Here is a 19,029-nt window from a genome sequence, read left to right on the forward strand (position 1 = left end):
AATAAAGAACTTTATTACAATATTCTAATTTTCTGAGATATGAAGAAGAGTGCCTTGGATTTTTCTTCTTTTTTAGACTTGCGTATGTGTTGGTGATGAGTTGAGAAACATCTAAAACGTGCAGGTTAGTGAAAACCCAGATTGGAACACAGATCTATTCAGACCTGTGTTATTCGTGCAATATAAATGTTCAGAATCGAGAAACGTTCTGATTTCACCAACAGCAAAACACTAACTCTGGAAAATAAAAGACCACTTGTTGATGGATAAAGCTTAACTAAAGACATTACAATCATCCCGGGTTAGTGGGTGTTTCCCAGTTACAAGGTGCTCGTCCTTCTGTCGTGCAGATCAATCATATCGATCAATGCACGGACACGAGAGAGAAACTAATCAAAGCACTGTTGTTGTTTTGATGCTGTATTTTAGCCGAGAGTTAAGCCTGATTTATGGTTCCGAGTTAAATCGACGCAGAGGTACGCCGTGGGGTACGGCGTAAGGTACGCGGCGACGCTCACCTCACGCCGTAGGATCTGCGTCGGTGTAACGCGGAACCATAAATCAGCCTTTAGCTTCAACTTAGCTTGTCAGCTACGTTTACCTCGCTCGTAGAGCCCGATGAATTTCCGAGTCGTTGAGCCGCGTTAAAATATTCCTTAATCATTTTCAGAACGGTTGCTGTGGTACCATGGATCGGGTGAATAGTTTCAAATAGAATGTAAATCATAATCCAAACAATACAGTTGATTAAGCTTCTATAGGTTTTACTGACGGCCAGGAACTCATGTTGCATTCAATGTTCGCTGTGTAGCAATAAACTTCTGATCACACAACGGACTTTTGCGTGATGTTGTAATATTTTCATGTCTTTGTTGTAAAGCAGATGGTTTGTCTTGGAGACAATACGGCAAAAAAAAACAATTTGATTTGTATGAGTTGCAATGTTTATAATAGGAATATATAACACCACTTTAGGATTCTGCTATTCCAGATTCCAGATTTATCTCAGTTCTTCTTTGATTTGTGTAGCAATTCAAAATTTCTACGATTCAGAGAACACTGAATGTGTCAGAAAAGTCCTACTGAGATCACTTCCTCCTTCATTGTGTTTATTATTAAACTCTGAATGGTGAGTTTTCACAATTACCACGTTATAGCTGTTGGATAATTTCTATTTCGATTTTCAATTTTATTTATATAGAATCTATTACAACAGAAGTTGTCTCTAAGCACTTTCCAGGGACCCAGAACATGAACATAAACCCCCAAGAAATTATTACATAAACATACACATAAACATGATAACCGGACATAAATTCAATAATTCAAAAACCGTTTCAAAGTTTAGTCAGCCTATTGAAATTATGTTTTTTTTATTTTCCAAATGTAAGCATATTATAGCTAAGTAATTTGTAGAGTGATTCTTTTATTTATTTATTTACTTCCAGATCTGAGCTCCTGCAGGGACTATGAACCAAAAGCAGCATGTTTGACCAGAAACTCATGTTGAATTAATAACTTGTCAGGGAAACTAGCAGAAGTAGCCTCTTTGTTACATTGCTTTCAAAAAAACAACCTGTAAAGTACTTTGTTCTAGAAACGTTGTGGGAATATTACTCCCTGACCACATCTCCATGATCACACACACACACATTACATTCGATAAAAAGAAAAAGAAAGGGGAAAAGAGGAAAGGCGAGAAGGAAAAAGGGAAGAAAGAATGGAAAAAAAGAGAAAAGGAGAAAAAATATTGTTACTTAGGCCTATTTTCTTTTTTGAATGAATGTGTATTTTTGTATAGATCACAAACACATTACACTCAATAAGAAAAAGGGAAAAAATGTATTATTGTTATTTATTTTCCTTTTTTTTCTGAATGAATATGTGTATTTTTGTTTAGATTGGCATTATTTTAGAAGGTTTTATCAGTCAGGAGACTTCTCATGTTTTTATCCGATAGCTTTCCCTCTGGCTTCTTCTACATTACCTGCCGTCAACTTTCCCCAAACACAAAACACCAGCGCCGCCTAGCGGCCACATTGGCTTATTACCTGAACATCAGTACAATTATTACTGCTTTGCATGTTCAAAGAGAATTGTGATGTTGTTGATGATGATTATTATTATTATTATTTCTGCGTATGATCTGATCCTACTCATACATAGCCCACCCTATATTTATTTATTCACGTATTTTTATTTATTTATTTATTTATTTATTTATTTATTTATTTATTCATTTTCACCATTGGAGTGCTGGAACTGTCCGAGGTCTCCGGTGAATTCAATAAAAGCCTTTTGTTATCTAATATCTCTGCATCTGAGTCCTGCTTTGAGCCCAACAGACTTCCCTGTCAGACCTTAGCAGTCTCATCTTCCCCCTCAGTCAAAAAGGCTTTTCCTTCCTGGGAAAGTGGAAGTGTTGGAGGGGAATAAATACCTCAGTATTCACCTGGACAATACACTGGACTGGAGATGCACCACTGATGCTGTTTATAAAAAAAAAACAGCAGACTTTAATTCAATTTCAATTCAGTTTTATTTATATAGCGTCTATTACAACAAAAGTTGTCTAGGATCTTTCCAGAGACCCATAACACGACCCCTGAACAATTATTCCATAACCAGTGTCAGGGTTCAGACGGGTCTGAGCCAGCTCTTCAAGGTTCCTTCCCTCTTAAAGGGGATTTTTTCCCCTGCCAACGCACTGTGTTTTGGCCTAAGGTTATACACTTGCCATTGTTTCTGTAATAATTGCTCCAGGGTCATGTTATGGATCTTTGGAAATCGCCTAGAGACATGTTTTGTAATAGAGGTTATATAAATAAAACTAAAATAGTTCAAGTTTGGAGACTCAGAGACAGTGCAGAGGCTATTGTACAGCATTTATCTTGTATTCTCAACATTGTCACCGTACATCAGTGGGGTTTTGTTTACTTAAAAACAGAAGGCTTAAAATAAGAGCAGTCTTCCCACACCTTTCCACTTCACTGTGGACTATGACAAAAAAGGAAGATCTTAGGACATAAGTCTAAAACCTTTTAACCATGTCAAATTTGTGCTTTTGTTTCTAAGCCTATGATCATCTAGTCCTTTTAAAAGCTTTTATTTGATTATTTAAGTATTAGAGACAAGTGTCTACTAACTTTGAATGGTAATAATTAAACTACTACTAGTATTTCTTTGCTATGTAAATTCAGTGTACTGTAAAAAAAATTCAGTGCCATGTTTTACTGAACACTAGAAGTGAAGATGCATAACAGAGTAGCAACAGTTAGAAATCAAAGATTTATTGACAGTTCAGGGTGTGGCCAAGCAAATTATTTGATTAAAAAAAAAAGGGACAGAAATTATTAACTCGTATTTTACTATTAAGATTTCCCATACAATACTGGTTCTTTCAGACTCTCCAGGGGACAAAAATGGAAAGGATTACATACTGAAAAACCGCTATAATGGGCAAATATGATATTGTAAAGAAATATTGTAAATAAATGATATGTATTGTGCAGGAAAGTACAGGAATGCAGCAAAACATTTTCAAAATCAGCAGTAATCAGCACTATAAATAAATTATTTGATAAGTTAGGTTTCTAATTAATAGTTCATTAATTCTGCACAAATATTTTACAAGGCTTTAACCTACATTTAGATGGTCTGCTTCTGATCTTTCAGGCATCTGTAAGGTTTCTTCTACTTTGTAACATTCTTTATCAAAATGCTTTAAAATGAGAGGATGATGGGACAAGAGGTTAACCTCATCTGGTGTACATTACATTTGGCGATAAGTCTTCGACTTGACGGCTGCTATATATGAATTTATCTGAAAACTAAGGATGGAATGACTCTCCAGTTGTGGGACAAGCAAGTGACTACAAATAATTGGTGAAGTGTTGTGTGGGATGACATGGACCAATCCTCTCATCTTGATCAGAAACCAAACTGGGTTAACCATTAGTAGCATCAGGAATAAGTTAAGCCTCATTTTCATTCTAGAAGAAGTGGAGGTAGTGGAGTATAAATTCCTCTGTGTTCACAACACATCTAAATGTGTTGTGAAGCATCTCCTTCACAGTACAGCTTTAGTTTTAGTTTAGTTTATTTTTTGCACAGTTTTAAAAATATACAGGAAATATCAAATATAAATACTATAGGTGCAGGAAGAGGCAAAAAACCCAATGGGCTTATTTGAAGCCTCCACCCAAGTTATTAACATTTCATGTGTTATAAAGAACACAAGATTAACATACAAAAACAAAAAGTATAACTACACAAAAGTGATGGCAAACTAATAATGCAATATATAAATAATAAAGAATAAAGACAAAAAAATAAGTGTGTGTGAGTGTGTATGGGATTTTGTTTTTACAACTTATATTACTTATATTGACTCCTGAGCAAATAAGACGGTACATGTCACTATGAGTGAAACACAAAAAAAAAAAAAACATGGATACATGTACAACAATACGTTGGGAAAACAGTTACAAAACAGCAGTCAAGTTCCTTCAAACATCTTTTGTAACATTTCAAAGAGGAAGAGTCTTTGCCAGGTGGGAAAAATCATTCCACAATTTAGTCCCTAAATCTCACCGAACATTGACGTCTGCAAGTGAGAAATTTAGGAGGATGAAGATCTGAGGATTGTCCAGTTGAATAAGAATGAACCTGTGAATTTAATTTAAAGTAAGTCTTGAATTGTCCTTCACTTGAATTTATCTTGTAAATAAAAACGCATATCTGAAAAATATTGATATCATAAATAGTAAGAATCTGGAGTTTGTGAAATAAAGGAGTAGATGAAGCGTGTGACTGATCGAGTTGCAATCCTAACAGAACATTTCTGTAAGACAGCGATTCAGCAACAGTGTTTCTCCAGGTCTGCTTCAACACAGATCACTACAACTCCCTTCCTGCTCAAAGCCAGAACCAGCTAGAATGACTCTTTAAGGAAACTTCAAAAAATGATGGCTACATCAACATCATTTCCCATTGGGGATTAGTAATACTTTCAAATTGAATTCCTGTCCAGCAGATTTTTCCTCATAATGTGGCAACCAAAAAAAAAAGGTCTTATTACTGATGTAAAAACAGATTACTGAAAGACAACGTATTAACCTTATTAATTAATGAAACTATTTACCCATAGTGACCTAGTGAAATTACGACAAAAGTTGACGGTTATTGTAAAATAAATCAGATGAGGAGAAAAAAAAAAAAAAAAGCACCTGCTTGCATCTACTCTTGACAGCAACAAAGTGTGCAATGGAAAGACATACCATGAAAATAAGAGTGTTCAATTCTTAATACTGGACATCACTTTGATTTTCACATGACAGTGAATGTTTTGTAATGCCCTGTTCTTTCTATAACTGTTCTTTTCACTTGCCGCTGTGATGAGATCAAAGTTTAACCATGGTTGTACACAAAGTTTGCTACTGAATGTAGACCAGGAAAAGTCAAGAGATTTAGTTACTCCCTGGAATGACAAAAAACGTATCTGCAACTAAAGAAACCTTATTCATTATACTTTTTATTTTTAAGTGTGACACCGTTTGGGAATACACTAATTTGAAATTAGCCCTTAAGATGGATGCAGGAACTTTCCATTTCATTCTGCATCAACATGTAAGGACCAGTTGCTCCAAATCTACTGACTTACTTGCACTTCACACAAACCATGATAAGGACATTTCATAGAACCCTGGGAAATAGAGAGACCAAACAAGCAGAATTAAATCAAATGAACAAGCAATTACAATATTTTCTTAGACTAAATAATATAAACATCTTGCACATAATAAAAACAACCCTACACAAAAATATGCATCACATCTTAAAGCAGATATAGACAAACTTTTAACATTGACATCAACAAGTGCTCCATCCATCACTTGCAAGAAAAAAATGTGCTTTGTACACGACTGCTGTGATTCTCCTCCACACACTTCAGATATAATGCACAAAAACCAGTTACAATGGTCTTAAAATGATTTATATTCAACCGATGTTTGCAGTGACATATCCATAAGCGTGCGATCACAGTTTTTTGTACTGTGACGTCCACATTTATTCAAAGAGTCAAACAATCTGACATATGTTGCTCCAAGTGAAACTCATTAAAAAGCGAAAGGTCACACATAGCCAGCTGAGCATGTCCTCAATAAAAGAGTACTCCTTTAGTTTCCATAAAAATAGCAAACTCTTTCCCCTGCAAGAACGTCTTTTTGCCCGGAACAGGAGAACTCTTCAAATGAGTTGATGACGACGACGACGACGGCGACTGTAGAGGAGCGAGAGGAACGACTCCAGGCCAAGCACAATAACAGTGGATTAAACCCCTCAACTATCGTCATCTGAGTTCTGGCTCAAAGGCAAACATTTACAGTAGTATCCAGCTTACAATGACCTAAGAGAAGCTGTAAATGGTTTTCTGTCTCTGCTTTCAATGAATGGGTATGACACAGAATTTTAATTAATGTCATTTGTTACATAATTATTTATTATATATTTACAGGACTGTCTCAGAAAATTAGAATATTGTGATAAAGTTCTTTATTTTCTGTAATGCAATTAAAAAAACTAAAATGTCATACATTCTGGATTCATTACAAATCAACTGAAATATTGCAAGCCTTTTATTATTTTAATATTGCAGATTATGGTTTACAGTTTAAGATAAAGATTCTCTGAATTTTTTGAGTTAGGATATTTGAGTTTTCTTAAGCTGTAAGCCATGATCAGCAATATTAAAATAATAAAAGGCTTGCAATATTTCAGTTGATTTGTAATGAATCCAGAATGTATGACATTTTTTTTTTTGTAATTGCATTACAGAAAATCACAATATTCTAATTTTCTGAGACAGTCCTGTATTAATATACTTCTATTTATGCCTTCCACCCCCTGTTTCTCTTGAAGCAGACATGATTTAAGACTGAAAACTACATGAAAGGGGTTACTTGAAATAAAAAAGATAAATGATCTGTGCTTGTTATGATTGTTAGGGAGAAAAAAAGATGAAGAAAGCATAACATATTATCCGGCGTCACATCTCAGACAGCAAACACTGGGCCCAGAGTCTGCAGTGCAGACCTCACACCACGGTACTGATGCCGTTGTGCTTGGGTTTGGTACCGCTGAGACTCTGAACGGGCGGCACCGTGAGACTGTGGAGGTCGGGGGTGTGGGTGGAGGAGAGAGAATGTGCTGAATGGCTCCCATGGCTGTGCTGCAGGTGAGGGTGAGGTGGGTGGGGTGGCTGTTGGCTGGCAGCAGTGGGGGGGTGGTGCTGGTGAGTGGGCGGGTGGTGCTGGTGAGTGGGGGGGTGGTGCTGGTGAGTGGGGGGGTGGTGCTGGTGAGTGGGGGGGTGGTGCTGGTGAGTGGGGGGGTGTGGCTGGTGAGTGGGCGGGTGGTGCTGGTGGTGCTGGTGCAGAGCGTGCTGCGGGTGGGCTGGTGGGTGGTGGTTGTGGGGGTAAGATGGGGGGTTTTGGCTCCATTGGCGTAGTTGGGTTTGGTGTGGGCGCACGGGGACCGGTGTGTCCGTCCCCACACAAGCTGCTGGGTGCAGGTTGGGAGAGATCTGGGTGAGATGTGGGGGTTGAGAGTTAGGGCTGGGGGACCGGTGCAGGTTGGGAGAGATCTGGGTGAGATGTGGGGGTTGAGAGTTAGGGCTGGGGGACCGGTGCAGGTTGGGAGAGATCTGGGTGAGATGTGGGGGTTGAGAGTTAGGGCTGAGGGACCGGTGCAGGTTGGGAGAGATCTGGGTGAGATGTGGGGGTTGAAAGTTAGGGCTGGGGGACCGGTGCAGGCTGGGAGAGATCTGGGTGAGATGTGGGGGTTGAGAGTTAGGGCTGGGGGACCGGTGCAGGCTGGGAGAGATCTGGGTGAGATGTGGGGGTTGAAAGTTAGGGCTGGGGGACCGGTGCAGGCTGGGAGAGATCTGGGTGAGATGTGGGGGTTGAAAGTTAGGGCTGGGGGACATCGCCCGCCTGGTGCCAAACAAAGACCTAAGCAATGAGGGAGAGTTGGGCAGTGACTTGTCACTGCAGCGGGACGGACAGTTCCGGCTGGACGGGCTTCTCTGCTGCACACAAGGACTGCTAATGATGGAGCCCTAGTAAAGAAAATACAGTCAGAAGTTTTGTACAGTTGTATTTGGGCAGTTTTGTAAAAAAAAAACATGTCACAGCAGCGGCAACTCCATGACCTACTATTTATCATACAACTTCTATGCAATCACACTCTGATTAAATGGATATATCACAGCTGAGAGGATGTTGGTGAAAGGTTTACCTGAAGTCAAAGGAGGTTCACCCACCCCCCCGCCCAACCCCTCCATTCAGTAACCTTTATAGTTTTAAGCTATTGCAATAATGTTCATTTCATGCATTAGATTAAAATACTAATGTTCATGTTCAAGTGCAAAAGTTGATGTGAGAGGAGGACTCTTTTCATTGGATTGATTTGGAATAAGAAAGAAAGATCCAATCATACCTACCCTTTTTAAAGTCTGTTTTTGTCTGAAAAATATTTATGCATGCACTGATAACATTTTAAGCAGAATTACCTGAGTCATATTGTTTTATGCTAGAGTTGGTTAAGCGGATGCTGGTTTCTGAATGACTACATTTATTAAAATAGAAATGGGTCCTCTGGAAATAATCAATGAACAATAATCAAAAGTCTTATAAAATATAAAAAAGGAAAAAATTCAACATCGGAAGAGGACAGCTGGTCATCAGTTGCTTCCTACTTACTTCCAGATTGCTGTCTAGTGATCCCACACTGTGGCGTCTCCCCCGCCGCCCTGCACAGAACATGGAACACGACAGATTAGATACTCCTGAAAAAACATAATCCCTTCTGTCTAGTACAGGAGCTGCTAGTAACAGTACTACCATAGTGACAAGGGGAAAAAACAAACAAATACTACAGGGATGGAAAGAAACGAATTACTGCTTCAATTACAATATACGCCTCTAAACATTCTCTCAATGGACAACGCTATCAGCAAATGGACTGAAATTTGGCTAGATTAAAGAGATATTCCAGTATTTTCTATTTGTTGGGGTGAGATATATATGTGCGTGTATGTATATTGTTGGGTCCCAAATCAACATCACATAAATTCATAACCAGGAAACACACAGAGGCTGTTAGAATGATTTTCAAATGTGCTCCTGCAGGAGGGGGAGAGCACAGTGACAGAGGCAGAGCCCCTGACAGCAAATGCTTCCCCAAGATCCTCCTCTTTGCATGAGCTTTTATTGAGAAACTTTGACAGGAACATTACCATATTAGGAACAGTGAATGGACAATGGACAATTGGAAGAAAACAGGAAACAGACGGAGGTAACAGACATCGAGGTTTAAAAAGGTCACACATGTGACATTTCAGTTAAAGATTAACTAATCTGTGGTATGCAAAAACAAAACAGACATTTTAGCTTAAAGTCTTTAAAAGAACACAAAGGTCAAGGGGTCAAATGCCTTCCTGGACAAAAACAGGAACTTCATGGGGGTCTTTAACAGATGGTCCAGGCTAACAATGAGACAGTTGTGGGACAGTCGACCCCCCTGACAGAACTCAGGAAGGGCTGCCCTGTCATCTGTTAACATGTGATAGTTTCATGAGGACTAACTAGTTCAGAAGTTTGATTAACTTTACATAGTATTTAGTATAGTATTTACATATACTGTGTGTGTAAGTGTGTGTATGTATGTATATATATATACATATATATATATATATATATATATATATATATATATATATATATATATATATATACATATACATACATACACACACTTACACACACAGTATATGTAAATACAAAAGCCCAGAACTGCCAACTTAGCAAAAGATAAATAGAGCCATTATCACGATATAACATGAAAAATGTATTATACAAACATTTTTTTGAAGTTTGTAGCTATATTTTATCACATAATTTCAATTTTTTGTTTCATGTTTGAACGATTTTTTGCTTTCACTTGTCTGCATATATCAATGGTTAATACTAAATTTGGCAAAACCTGAAATCTACATATATATCCATTTTGATCTTGCAGAGATGTGTGTGTGTGTGTGTGTGTGTGTGTGTGTGTGTGTGTGTGTGTGTGTGTGTGTGTGTGTGTGTGTGTGTGTGTGTGTGTGTGTGTGTGTGTGTGTGTGTGTGTGTGTGTGTGTGTGTGTGTGTGAGAGAGAGTGTGTTTCCTTCCCCATTCTCCTGGAGTGTCTACCATGTTTGAACAATATGATATCAGGTATTTAAAAAACCTAAAAAAAAATGTGTCTGACAAAAATATATTTTTTAGGTTATTACAACATACATATTTATCGAGAAAGAAACTTTTCACGTTTTTACAATATAATATTCATATTAACATAATATATTGTACAAACAAGAAAAAAAGAATCAAAATGTTTACACCATAACCTTATCAGTTTTTGTAAGTTTTTTTCCTGGTAGAGGTGGACGTCCTCACCTCTCACCCATCACCATGACAAACACTAATAGGCCACAATCCTGCAGAGATCTCAACAATGAAGTATCTGAAGAATGTCTCGTATGAGTTCCCTCTTCAAGGACATTTGTAAAACCTGCTTCTTTAGCTAGGAACTTCAGTAGTCCCATTATAGTCTGTTATCTTATCCCTCTTTGTACCTGGAAGTATGAGTAACATTAAATGTTCGGATCAGAGAAATGAATATAGCTCTATGAACCAGCTGCATTAAGCTGAGATATTGTTTTGACCATAGTTGTTAAATGTGGCTAATCAAGCTGTCAACTACTGTATAAACAGACCAGGGGCCTCATGTAGTTTAGTTTAGTTTAAGTTTATTTCAGTCATATATACCTTTCAAGGCAACAAGGAAGAGACAGTTTTTTACAATTTGACTGAAAAAGGCTCAGGCAGAAGCAGAGCTGATTAATGCTTATTAACGCCTACTACACAACTTAAGCTACACAAGTGTGAAGAAAAAAAGAGCAAAAAACAAACATATAATATATCCATATACTGTACACTTGCATACATACGTGTACACACATAGATGCGTATACATACACATACATATCTGTTACGTGTACTGGTATGGGGGGGCAGTTTGGTGTTTTCTCCTCTTTGCTCCTGCTTCTCTCTCTCTCCCTCCACTCTGTCTCATACTCACAGGTCCAGCCCATTCCCTCCACTCGGTTCCACCCCTCTCCACTGGTTGGGCCACCACTCAGCGGTCCCACCAATCAATTCAGTTCGTCACCATATATAAAGCACCTGTGTCCCAGCCATCAGGTCTCTTCTCCTCCAGCTGCAATCCTCCTGTGCTCCAGCCAACAGTCTCAGTACTTGGTTTCTCAATTCTTAGTTTGTGGAGTCCTCAGTTAACCTTCCACAGTAGTGCATTTTCAGTTTGCAAACTTTTTCACTCAGTTCCTTACGGGGAAGGGACAGGGTAAGATGGGGTACCCTGTACACTGCATCACATAGGTAATTTTTTGTTAAGTACACCAGGTTAGAGGTGAGTGCCACATGTTGTAACTTCTTTTTTTAGGTAGAGTAGGAAGTTTTATTTTGGCTAGGTAGGTTAGATTTTGTTGACTATTAGAATAGCATTGTTTTGATTGTACTCTTTATTTGGCACCACCAGTCCCTTCCCTTAACCTTTTGTGATTTTCAGAGGCTTTTTAGGTAATAAACAAGTCTTTTCTGTTCACTTTACCCAGTTGTCAGTTTCCATTTCCTTCATTTTTGGGTATACACATGTAATTTCCCTATCGAGCCAATTGCCACCACCTTGGGACATTACATGTGGGGGCTCGTCCGGGAACTTACACCTTGTTATCCAATCAGTATACCCAAAAGTGACAGATATTGTGAACTGAATTTTTGTTTAAGTATCCAGTCATGTTTGACGTTGAAGTTTTTCTGGCTCAGCCAAGCTTTGAAACGTTTAACAAGCTTCTGAAGGAGGATTTGATAGACCTTGCAAGTCATCTTAGAGTGCATGTTACAAAGCCGGTACGTAAAGAGGATGTTAGGACTAGAGTTTTGGACAAACGTATTAATCTGGGTCTGTTGTCTGTTCCACACCCATCTCCTGGAGGGCAGGTAGAGGGTGCAGAGAATGTTGCCACTGTTCTGCCACCGGAGGGAGACAAAGGGGAGCCTGTGGCTCCTGTCACCCCTCATAGCTGGGCAGGTTTGGAATTAGGTGGTACTAGTGAGAAAGCCAAGATAAGGGTCCGGGTTGCCCGCCTTCAGGCGGAGGCTGAGGGAAGAGCTAAGAAAGCAGAATATGACTACCAGTTAGAATTGAGGAGGTTAGAAATTGAGGCTGAAAAGGAAGTTAAGTTGAAGCAAATTGAATTAGAGCTCCTGAAAGTAAAACAGTCTCATTATGTGTCCACGCCCTCCTTTGATGTTGCAAAGAATATTGCTTTGGTACCCCCCTTCCGGGAGTCAGAGGTTGACTCCTATTTCAGTGTCTTCGAGCGAATAGCGCTGTCTTTAAAGTGGCCAGAGGATGTTTGGCCAATCTTGGTTCAGTGCAAGTTAAGTGGCAAGGCCCAGGAAGCCGTTTCTTCACTTTCCTTGGAAGATGCAGTGCAGTATGATAAAATTAAAGGTGCAGTCCTGCGTACATACGAATTAGTCCCTGAGGCCTACCGCCAGAAATTCAGAAACCATAAAAAGACCAGCGCTCAGTCCTATGTGGAATTTGCGAGGGAAAAGGGGGTTTTGTTTGACAAGTGGTGTTGTGCTAACAAGGTTCGGGATTTTAATTCTCTTCGTGAACAGATCTTGTTGGAAGATTTTAAAAGTTCACTGTCGGACAAGATAGTCACCTATCTAAATGAGAGAAAAGAGTCCTCCTTGTCACAGGCGGCCATTTTGGCCGATGAGTTTGTTCTCACACACAAACAGGTGTTTGTGTCTTACCAAGCCCCAAAATGCTCTGTGTTTAGGCCTGTGAAAACGGATCACAGTTCTTCACAGCCTGACAGAACTAAAACTGATGTTTCCTCCTCAAAGGAGGAACGTGAGTGTTTCTATTGCCATAGGAAAGGCCATATCATTGCTGATTGTTTGACATTAAAGAGAAAGCAACAGTCCTCGTCAGGTTCTTCATCAAACCCTTCGCAACCAAAAGCTGTGAGTCTGATTAGAACTGTTCCGGGGTCCTCTACAGAGGCTCCCCCCCCTCATCAGGCATTAGATGCTTGTTTCAGGCCTTTCATCTTTAAAGGTTTGGTCTCTCTAACTGGAGATCCTAAAGACCAGAAGCCAGTTAGGATATTGAGGGATACTGGAGGGTCACAGTCCTTTATCCTTGCTGATGTTTTGCCACTGTCTGAAGGTTCCTCTTACCAGTCTAATGCAATTGTGCAAGGTATTGAAATGGGGTTTGTTCCAGTACCCCTGCATAATGTCCATATTCAATCTGATTTGGTGAGTGGAGTTTTCAAGGTTGCAGTCTGCCATGCTTTACCTGTGAAAGGTGTAGACTTCATAATGTCTGATGATATTGCTGGGGGTAAAGTAGTGCCAGAGGTGATAGACAAGCCAGCCCTTGATTCAGTGTCTGATGTGTTTCAGCAATGCCCTGATGGTGTCTTTCCGGCCTGTGTAGTTACCAGAGCTCAGAGAAAGAAATTTGGTGTTGATTTGTCTGAGTCTTTCTTAGTGTCTGACCCAGAGGAGGCCATGGTAGAAAAAACACAGACCACAGTTAATGTTGAGCCTGAAGGAGCAGGAGCTCAAGATGTCCGTGATTTAAACCTGCCTGTTGACCGTGCACAGTACATCGCAGAGCAACAGTGTGATGTCACCCTTGCAAAGTGTCTGGCTGCCGTGCTAGGCAAAGAGGAAGCAAAAGCCAAGAGAGTAGCTTACTATCTGGAAGATGGTTTGCTAATGCACGCCTGGTCTAACCCTGCTGCAGAAGGAATGGACTGGGGTGTATGCCACCAAGTGGTGGTACCTCAACAACATCGTCAGCAAGTGCTGTCCCTGGCTCACGACCACCCCTGGTCCGGTCATCTTGGTGTCACCAAGACATATGATCGGGTCCTGAAGCACTTCTACTGGCCAAGGTTGAAACGTGATGTTGCTCAGTACTGTCGTGCTTGCCATGCCTGTCAACTTGTGGGTAAACCAAACCAAGTTATTCCGCCTGCTCCTCTCCACCCTATCCCGGTGATGGGAGAACCGTTTGAGTCTGTCATAGTTGACTGTGTGGGTCCTTTACCCAAAACCAAGTCGGGGAATCAGTTTCTCTTGACTGTCATGTGTGCCGCAACCAGGTTCCCAGAAGCCATTCCCTTGCGCACAATTACTGCAAAAGGGGTCATTAAAGCTTTAATTAAGTTTTTTTTCTACTTTTGGCCTGGCTCAAGAAGTGCGAACGGACCAGGGCACTAATTTCAAATCGAGACTGTTCGCACAGGTCCTAAAAACCTTAGGCATTAAGCATAGGGTGTCCAGTGCCTACCACCCTCAGACACAAGGGGCATTGGAGAGATTTCACCAGACACTGAAATCAATGCTGCGTAAACATTGCTTTGAGTCAAGAACAAGTTGGGATGAAAGTGTTCCTCTTGTTTTGTTTGCGATTCGTGAAACTGTTCAGGAGTCACTAGGTTTTAGTCCTGCTAGCCTAGTTTTTGGACATGCTGTCAGAGGCCCTCTCAAGGTCCTTAAAGAGCAGTTGGTTAATACTGAGGCAACCCCCCAGTCAGTTCCTGAATATGTTACCCAGTTTAATGAGCGTTTAAAGCAGGCTTGTGCCTTAGCCAAGAAGGCATTAGTCTCTTCTCAGGTGACCATGAAACATTATGATAAGGGTTCTGAGAATGTTATGGCAGATGCTCTGTCGCGCTGTTGGGGCTAATTTTGGTTTAGTTTTTGATTAGTTGTGGAGTCACAAACATTTTGTTTGTGTCTTTTGGGTGGGAGGTGTTACGTGTAGTGGTATGGGGGGGCAGTTTGGTGTTTTCTCCTCTTTGCTCCTGCTTCTCTCTCTCTCCCTCCACTCTGTCTCATACTCACAGGTCCAGCCCATTCCCTCCACTCGGTTCCACCCCTCTCCACTGGTTGGGCCACCACTCAGCGGTCCCACCAATCAATTCAGCTCGTCACCATATATAAAGCACCTGTGTCCCAGCCATCAGGTCTCTTCTCCTCCAGCTGCAATCCTCCTGTGCTCCAGCCAACAGTCTCAGTACTTGGTTTCTCAATTCTTAGTTTGTGGAGTCCTCAGTTAACCTTCCACAGTAGTGCATTTTCAGTTTGCAAACTTTCTCACTCAGTTCCTTACGGGGAAGGGACAGGGTAAGATGGGGTACCCTGTACACTGCATCACATAGGTAATTTTTTGTTAAGTACACCAGGTTAGAGGTGAGTGCCACATGTTGTAACTTCTTTTTTTAGGTAGAGTAGGAAGTTTTATTTTGGCTAGGTAGGTTAGATTTTGTTGACTATTAGAATAGCATTGTTTTGATTGTACTCTTTATTTGGCACCACCAGTCCCTTCCCTTAACCTTTTGTGATTTTCAGAGGCTTTTTAGTTAATAAACAAGTCTTTTCTGTTCACTTTACCCAGTTGTCAGTTTCCATTTCCTTCATTTTTGGGTATACACATGTAATGTCCCTATCGAGCCAATTACCACCACCTTGGGACATTACATTACATCTTTTTCCCTTTTTTCAATTACAGCCATAACTCTCAAATATAAATACACATAATAATTTTTTAAACATAACAAAAGGAAGTACATTGCTTAAGTTTGAGATCAACACTATTCCACAGCTGGACCCCTTTAAAAGAAATACATCTTCTTTTAACTTTTATCGCTTTTGGTAACAAAAATCTGCATCCATCTCTTAACTCATATTTACTCTCATACGCTATGAAAAACTTCTGCACACTGTCTGCTAGTGTTTTATTTTTTGCTTTAAACACGATTTCCACTGTTTTATAATAAACCAAGTCTCTAAACTTCAGAATATGAGAATTTAAAAATAATGGATTAGTATGATCATAATATCCCGCTTTATTTATGATGCGTATAGCTCGTTTTTGTAGTAAAACAATTTGATCAGTTATGGTTTTAAACGTACTGTAGATCCCCATAATTCCAGACAGTAAGTTAAATAAGGAAGTATCAGTGAACAGTAAATTAAGTATACATTTTTATGACTTAGGAAGGAGAAGGGAGCCGGGAGACCACTTGGACTGAAAGCTCCGACTGAAAAAGCCCGGTAGAAAACGTGGATCAGCACCTGAATAGGTCCCGCAGCCCCTCCAGACCCAAAGCCAGAGGAGGCGTGAGGTTTTGTGTGTTTTGGGCAATCAGTTTAATTTAGAGTGGTTTAGAGCTAAATCTGTGTTTAATGTTAAGTTACTGTACGCCGGCAACTACCGGCATTATTGTTGTTTGTTTATTTTGCGGCGCCGTTTCGCCAGTTGATCACGGTTCACGGAACACCGCGGTCACCATCCTGTCTGATTGCACGTGGGGTGACGAGGGCGCAGCCATCTTTGCTGGGCCACGTGCAGCCAGTTGTTTTGGAACACAGATGATCGGAAGTTTTGTATCACATGTTCATTATTTTTGATTTCTTTTTCTTTGTGCCGTAAACGTTTTATTCATGTGGTTTTCTTTATGGTTAGTGTTTTATGTTTTTAATGTAGAGTGCCATCAGGGTGTCGCTTTTCCACCTGCTTGACACCTAATTGTAAATAAATTCTGATTGATTTTAATCTGAGAAGTTGTTTGTGTTGTTTTGCACATATTTTGTCACACAGTGCTGATTTGACAGAGCCAGTGCCGAACTCTTTAAGAGCCTTCAATGGTTATTCTGTAGAGATAATAAAATGTACTACTCTGCAGAATAATCCATATTTCAAGACTGATTCTGCTGTTAACGTTATCATTTTCTTGGTTAAATCCAGGTGGTGCCCCGAATAATTAAGTCATTTTGAATAATTCAATTTGATAAGTAATCTACTTTATTAATTATTAATAATTGTTGAATAAAATTATTAATAACTCTTGATAACTGAAACAGCGCAACCGCTGTGGCACAACATCACAAACCACTCAGTGATGGAAGGTTTGAAATCATCATAGCTGTCAGTTACCACCTCATCACAGTCAGGCTCGCAGCATGACACACTAGAGCAGAACACAGGAGCAAATTTACCTCGAGGGCCTGATTTCACATAGCCTGGATTTCTAGACTCAGACCTGAGGACAGGACATTTATCCTTCCAATAACTAACTCATGACAATAGTGGCAAGTCCTCGCAAGGTCAGGTTTAGTATGAGAGCCTCTAGCCAAATTAGATGCTGACACACTTTTATACTGGCGTACCTCAGAATTTCCTCTGCCATCACTCTACAAAATGACCTTTATGTGTGAAGACATCGTCAGCTAAAGCTGCTGCTTCCAGAACATCAGTAACCTTAAGCCTGATTTAAGGTTCTGCGTTAAACCAACGCAGAGCCTACGGCGTGTTTGTTTAGCCTCCGGCTTTTCTGGTCAGAGTGGATCAAAGAGATAAGGACAACTATTGTGCAAAAAAACAAAAAAAGAAAAAAAAAAGAAAAGAGCGCTTAAGGTTCACTACTGCTTCACGAACCGGAACTGTAAATACGTTGCTATCAAGCAAACCAATCACAGCCCTCTCAGTCTGCGTTGGGTCTGCGTCACCTCGACGCGTAGTTAAATTTTTTGGGAGGTTCACGTCAGGCTACGGCGTAGGCTACAGAGAGCCTCCCACGCCTACGACGTAGGCTCTGCGTTGATTTAACGCAGAACCATAATTCAGCCTTTATGCTTATTCAAATATGTAGCAAGACACTCTGGAATGGAATTCTTAAATTGTTCCAAGACAACCAAATCACAAATACCTTCAAAGCCTTTGCAGCAGAACACCAACGATTGAAATGACACAAGTCCCGCGCAAACTCAACATTAGTTTGTCTATCTCCCCTTTTCCAGGACCGAAAGCGCTGCCAGTATGCTTCAGGGACAAACTCATAGGTTTCAAGACCGCCGTTTTCACTTTTTCATAGCTTGAACTATGTGCTGCACTCTGCACAGAATAAGCAGCCTGGGCCTTACTGGTTAACATGCACTGGAGCAACAAGGTGCGCTCGGAATCCAGCCAACCGCTCGCATCTGCCACTCGTTCAAACAATGAGAAAAAGGTATCAGGCTCCCACTCACTAAATACAGGCACCAACCGCAAACTACTACTGATGTCCAACTTGCTCTGAACTGAGAAAACACAACCTCTTCTCCAATTAAAGCTTCATTTGCCAGTACACCGTCCTTTACCAAATCCAATTTCTGCTGCCTTAACTGCAAGCACAAGAAAAATAGTGTGCATCCCAAACCATTAACCGAGCTGCTACAACCAACAAAGCTTGCAGCCAAACTAGCAAACAGCTGGACACAATAACCTAATCAGTGAGCACAATCAACCCCATGCACCCACTGCTAAAGCACAAACAACCTTCCTAACAAAACAACTTTTTCCCGGACGAGCCCCCAACTTGTTACGGCCTGGCTCTTAGGCCACAACAAATAAGGTAAACACACCAAAGAACTGTTAACAAAAGATTTTATTAAGCAAATTAAGCCAAATTAAATATATACCTTGTGGGATGTGAATGTCAGTATCATCAGTAAGGCGTGAATGCATGAATGAACAATGTGTGTGTAATGCATGAGTGAAAAGTGTGCATGTGGGTGTTGTAGAGTGCAAAACCATAAGGCTAACCAAACCAATCCAAACCAAAAGGGCGCCTGAGCAGAGACCACAGCAGCAACGTGGCAGAGAGAGACTTACAGCGTCAGCCAAGGCTTTATAGAATGGGAGCACTGGGCCCAGGTGTTCCTAGTTGGCTGATGATCCCATGCCCCACCCACCAGGCATCTGAAAGACAGGCAGCCCAAGCAAATACACAAAGACTACATTCACACTGCAGGCCTTAATGCTCAATTCAGATT

The 19,029-nt window shown here is 40.4% G+C and overlaps 1 protein-coding gene across 5 annotated transcripts in view; it reads right to left on the reverse strand.

The window, feature by feature from the left end:
- Window positions 1-6,801: 6,801 nt before the first annotated feature.
- Window positions 6,802-19,029, reverse strand: part of iqsec1b (IQ motif and Sec7 domain ArfGEF 1b) — a 106,391-nt gene continuing 94,163 nt past the window's right edge. For 3 of the 5 annotated variants that reach the window (XM_061728186.1, XM_061728188.1, XM_061728187.1), the window contains 2 exons: window positions 8,760-8,809; window positions 6,802-8,116 (listed from right to left, as the gene is read on the reverse strand). In XM_061728186.1, the coding sequence (XP_061584170.1) occupies window positions 7,097-8,116; window positions 8,760-8,809 (1,070 nt within the window). In that variant the 3' untranslated portion in view covers window positions 6,802-7,096. Of the gene's footprint in view, window positions 8,117-8,688; window positions 8,810-18,868; window positions 18,956-19,029 lie in introns of those variants that run through there. The other 2 variants (XR_009783002.1, XM_061728189.1) reach the window with 2 other exon arrangements.

This window comes from Cololabis saira, chromosome 8 (genome assembly GCF_033807715.1).
Source record: "Cololabis saira isolate AMF1-May2022 chromosome 8, fColSai1.1, whole genome shotgun sequence".
NCBI classification, from domain to species: Eukaryota; Metazoa; Chordata; class Actinopteri; order Beloniformes; family Belonidae; genus Cololabis; species Cololabis saira.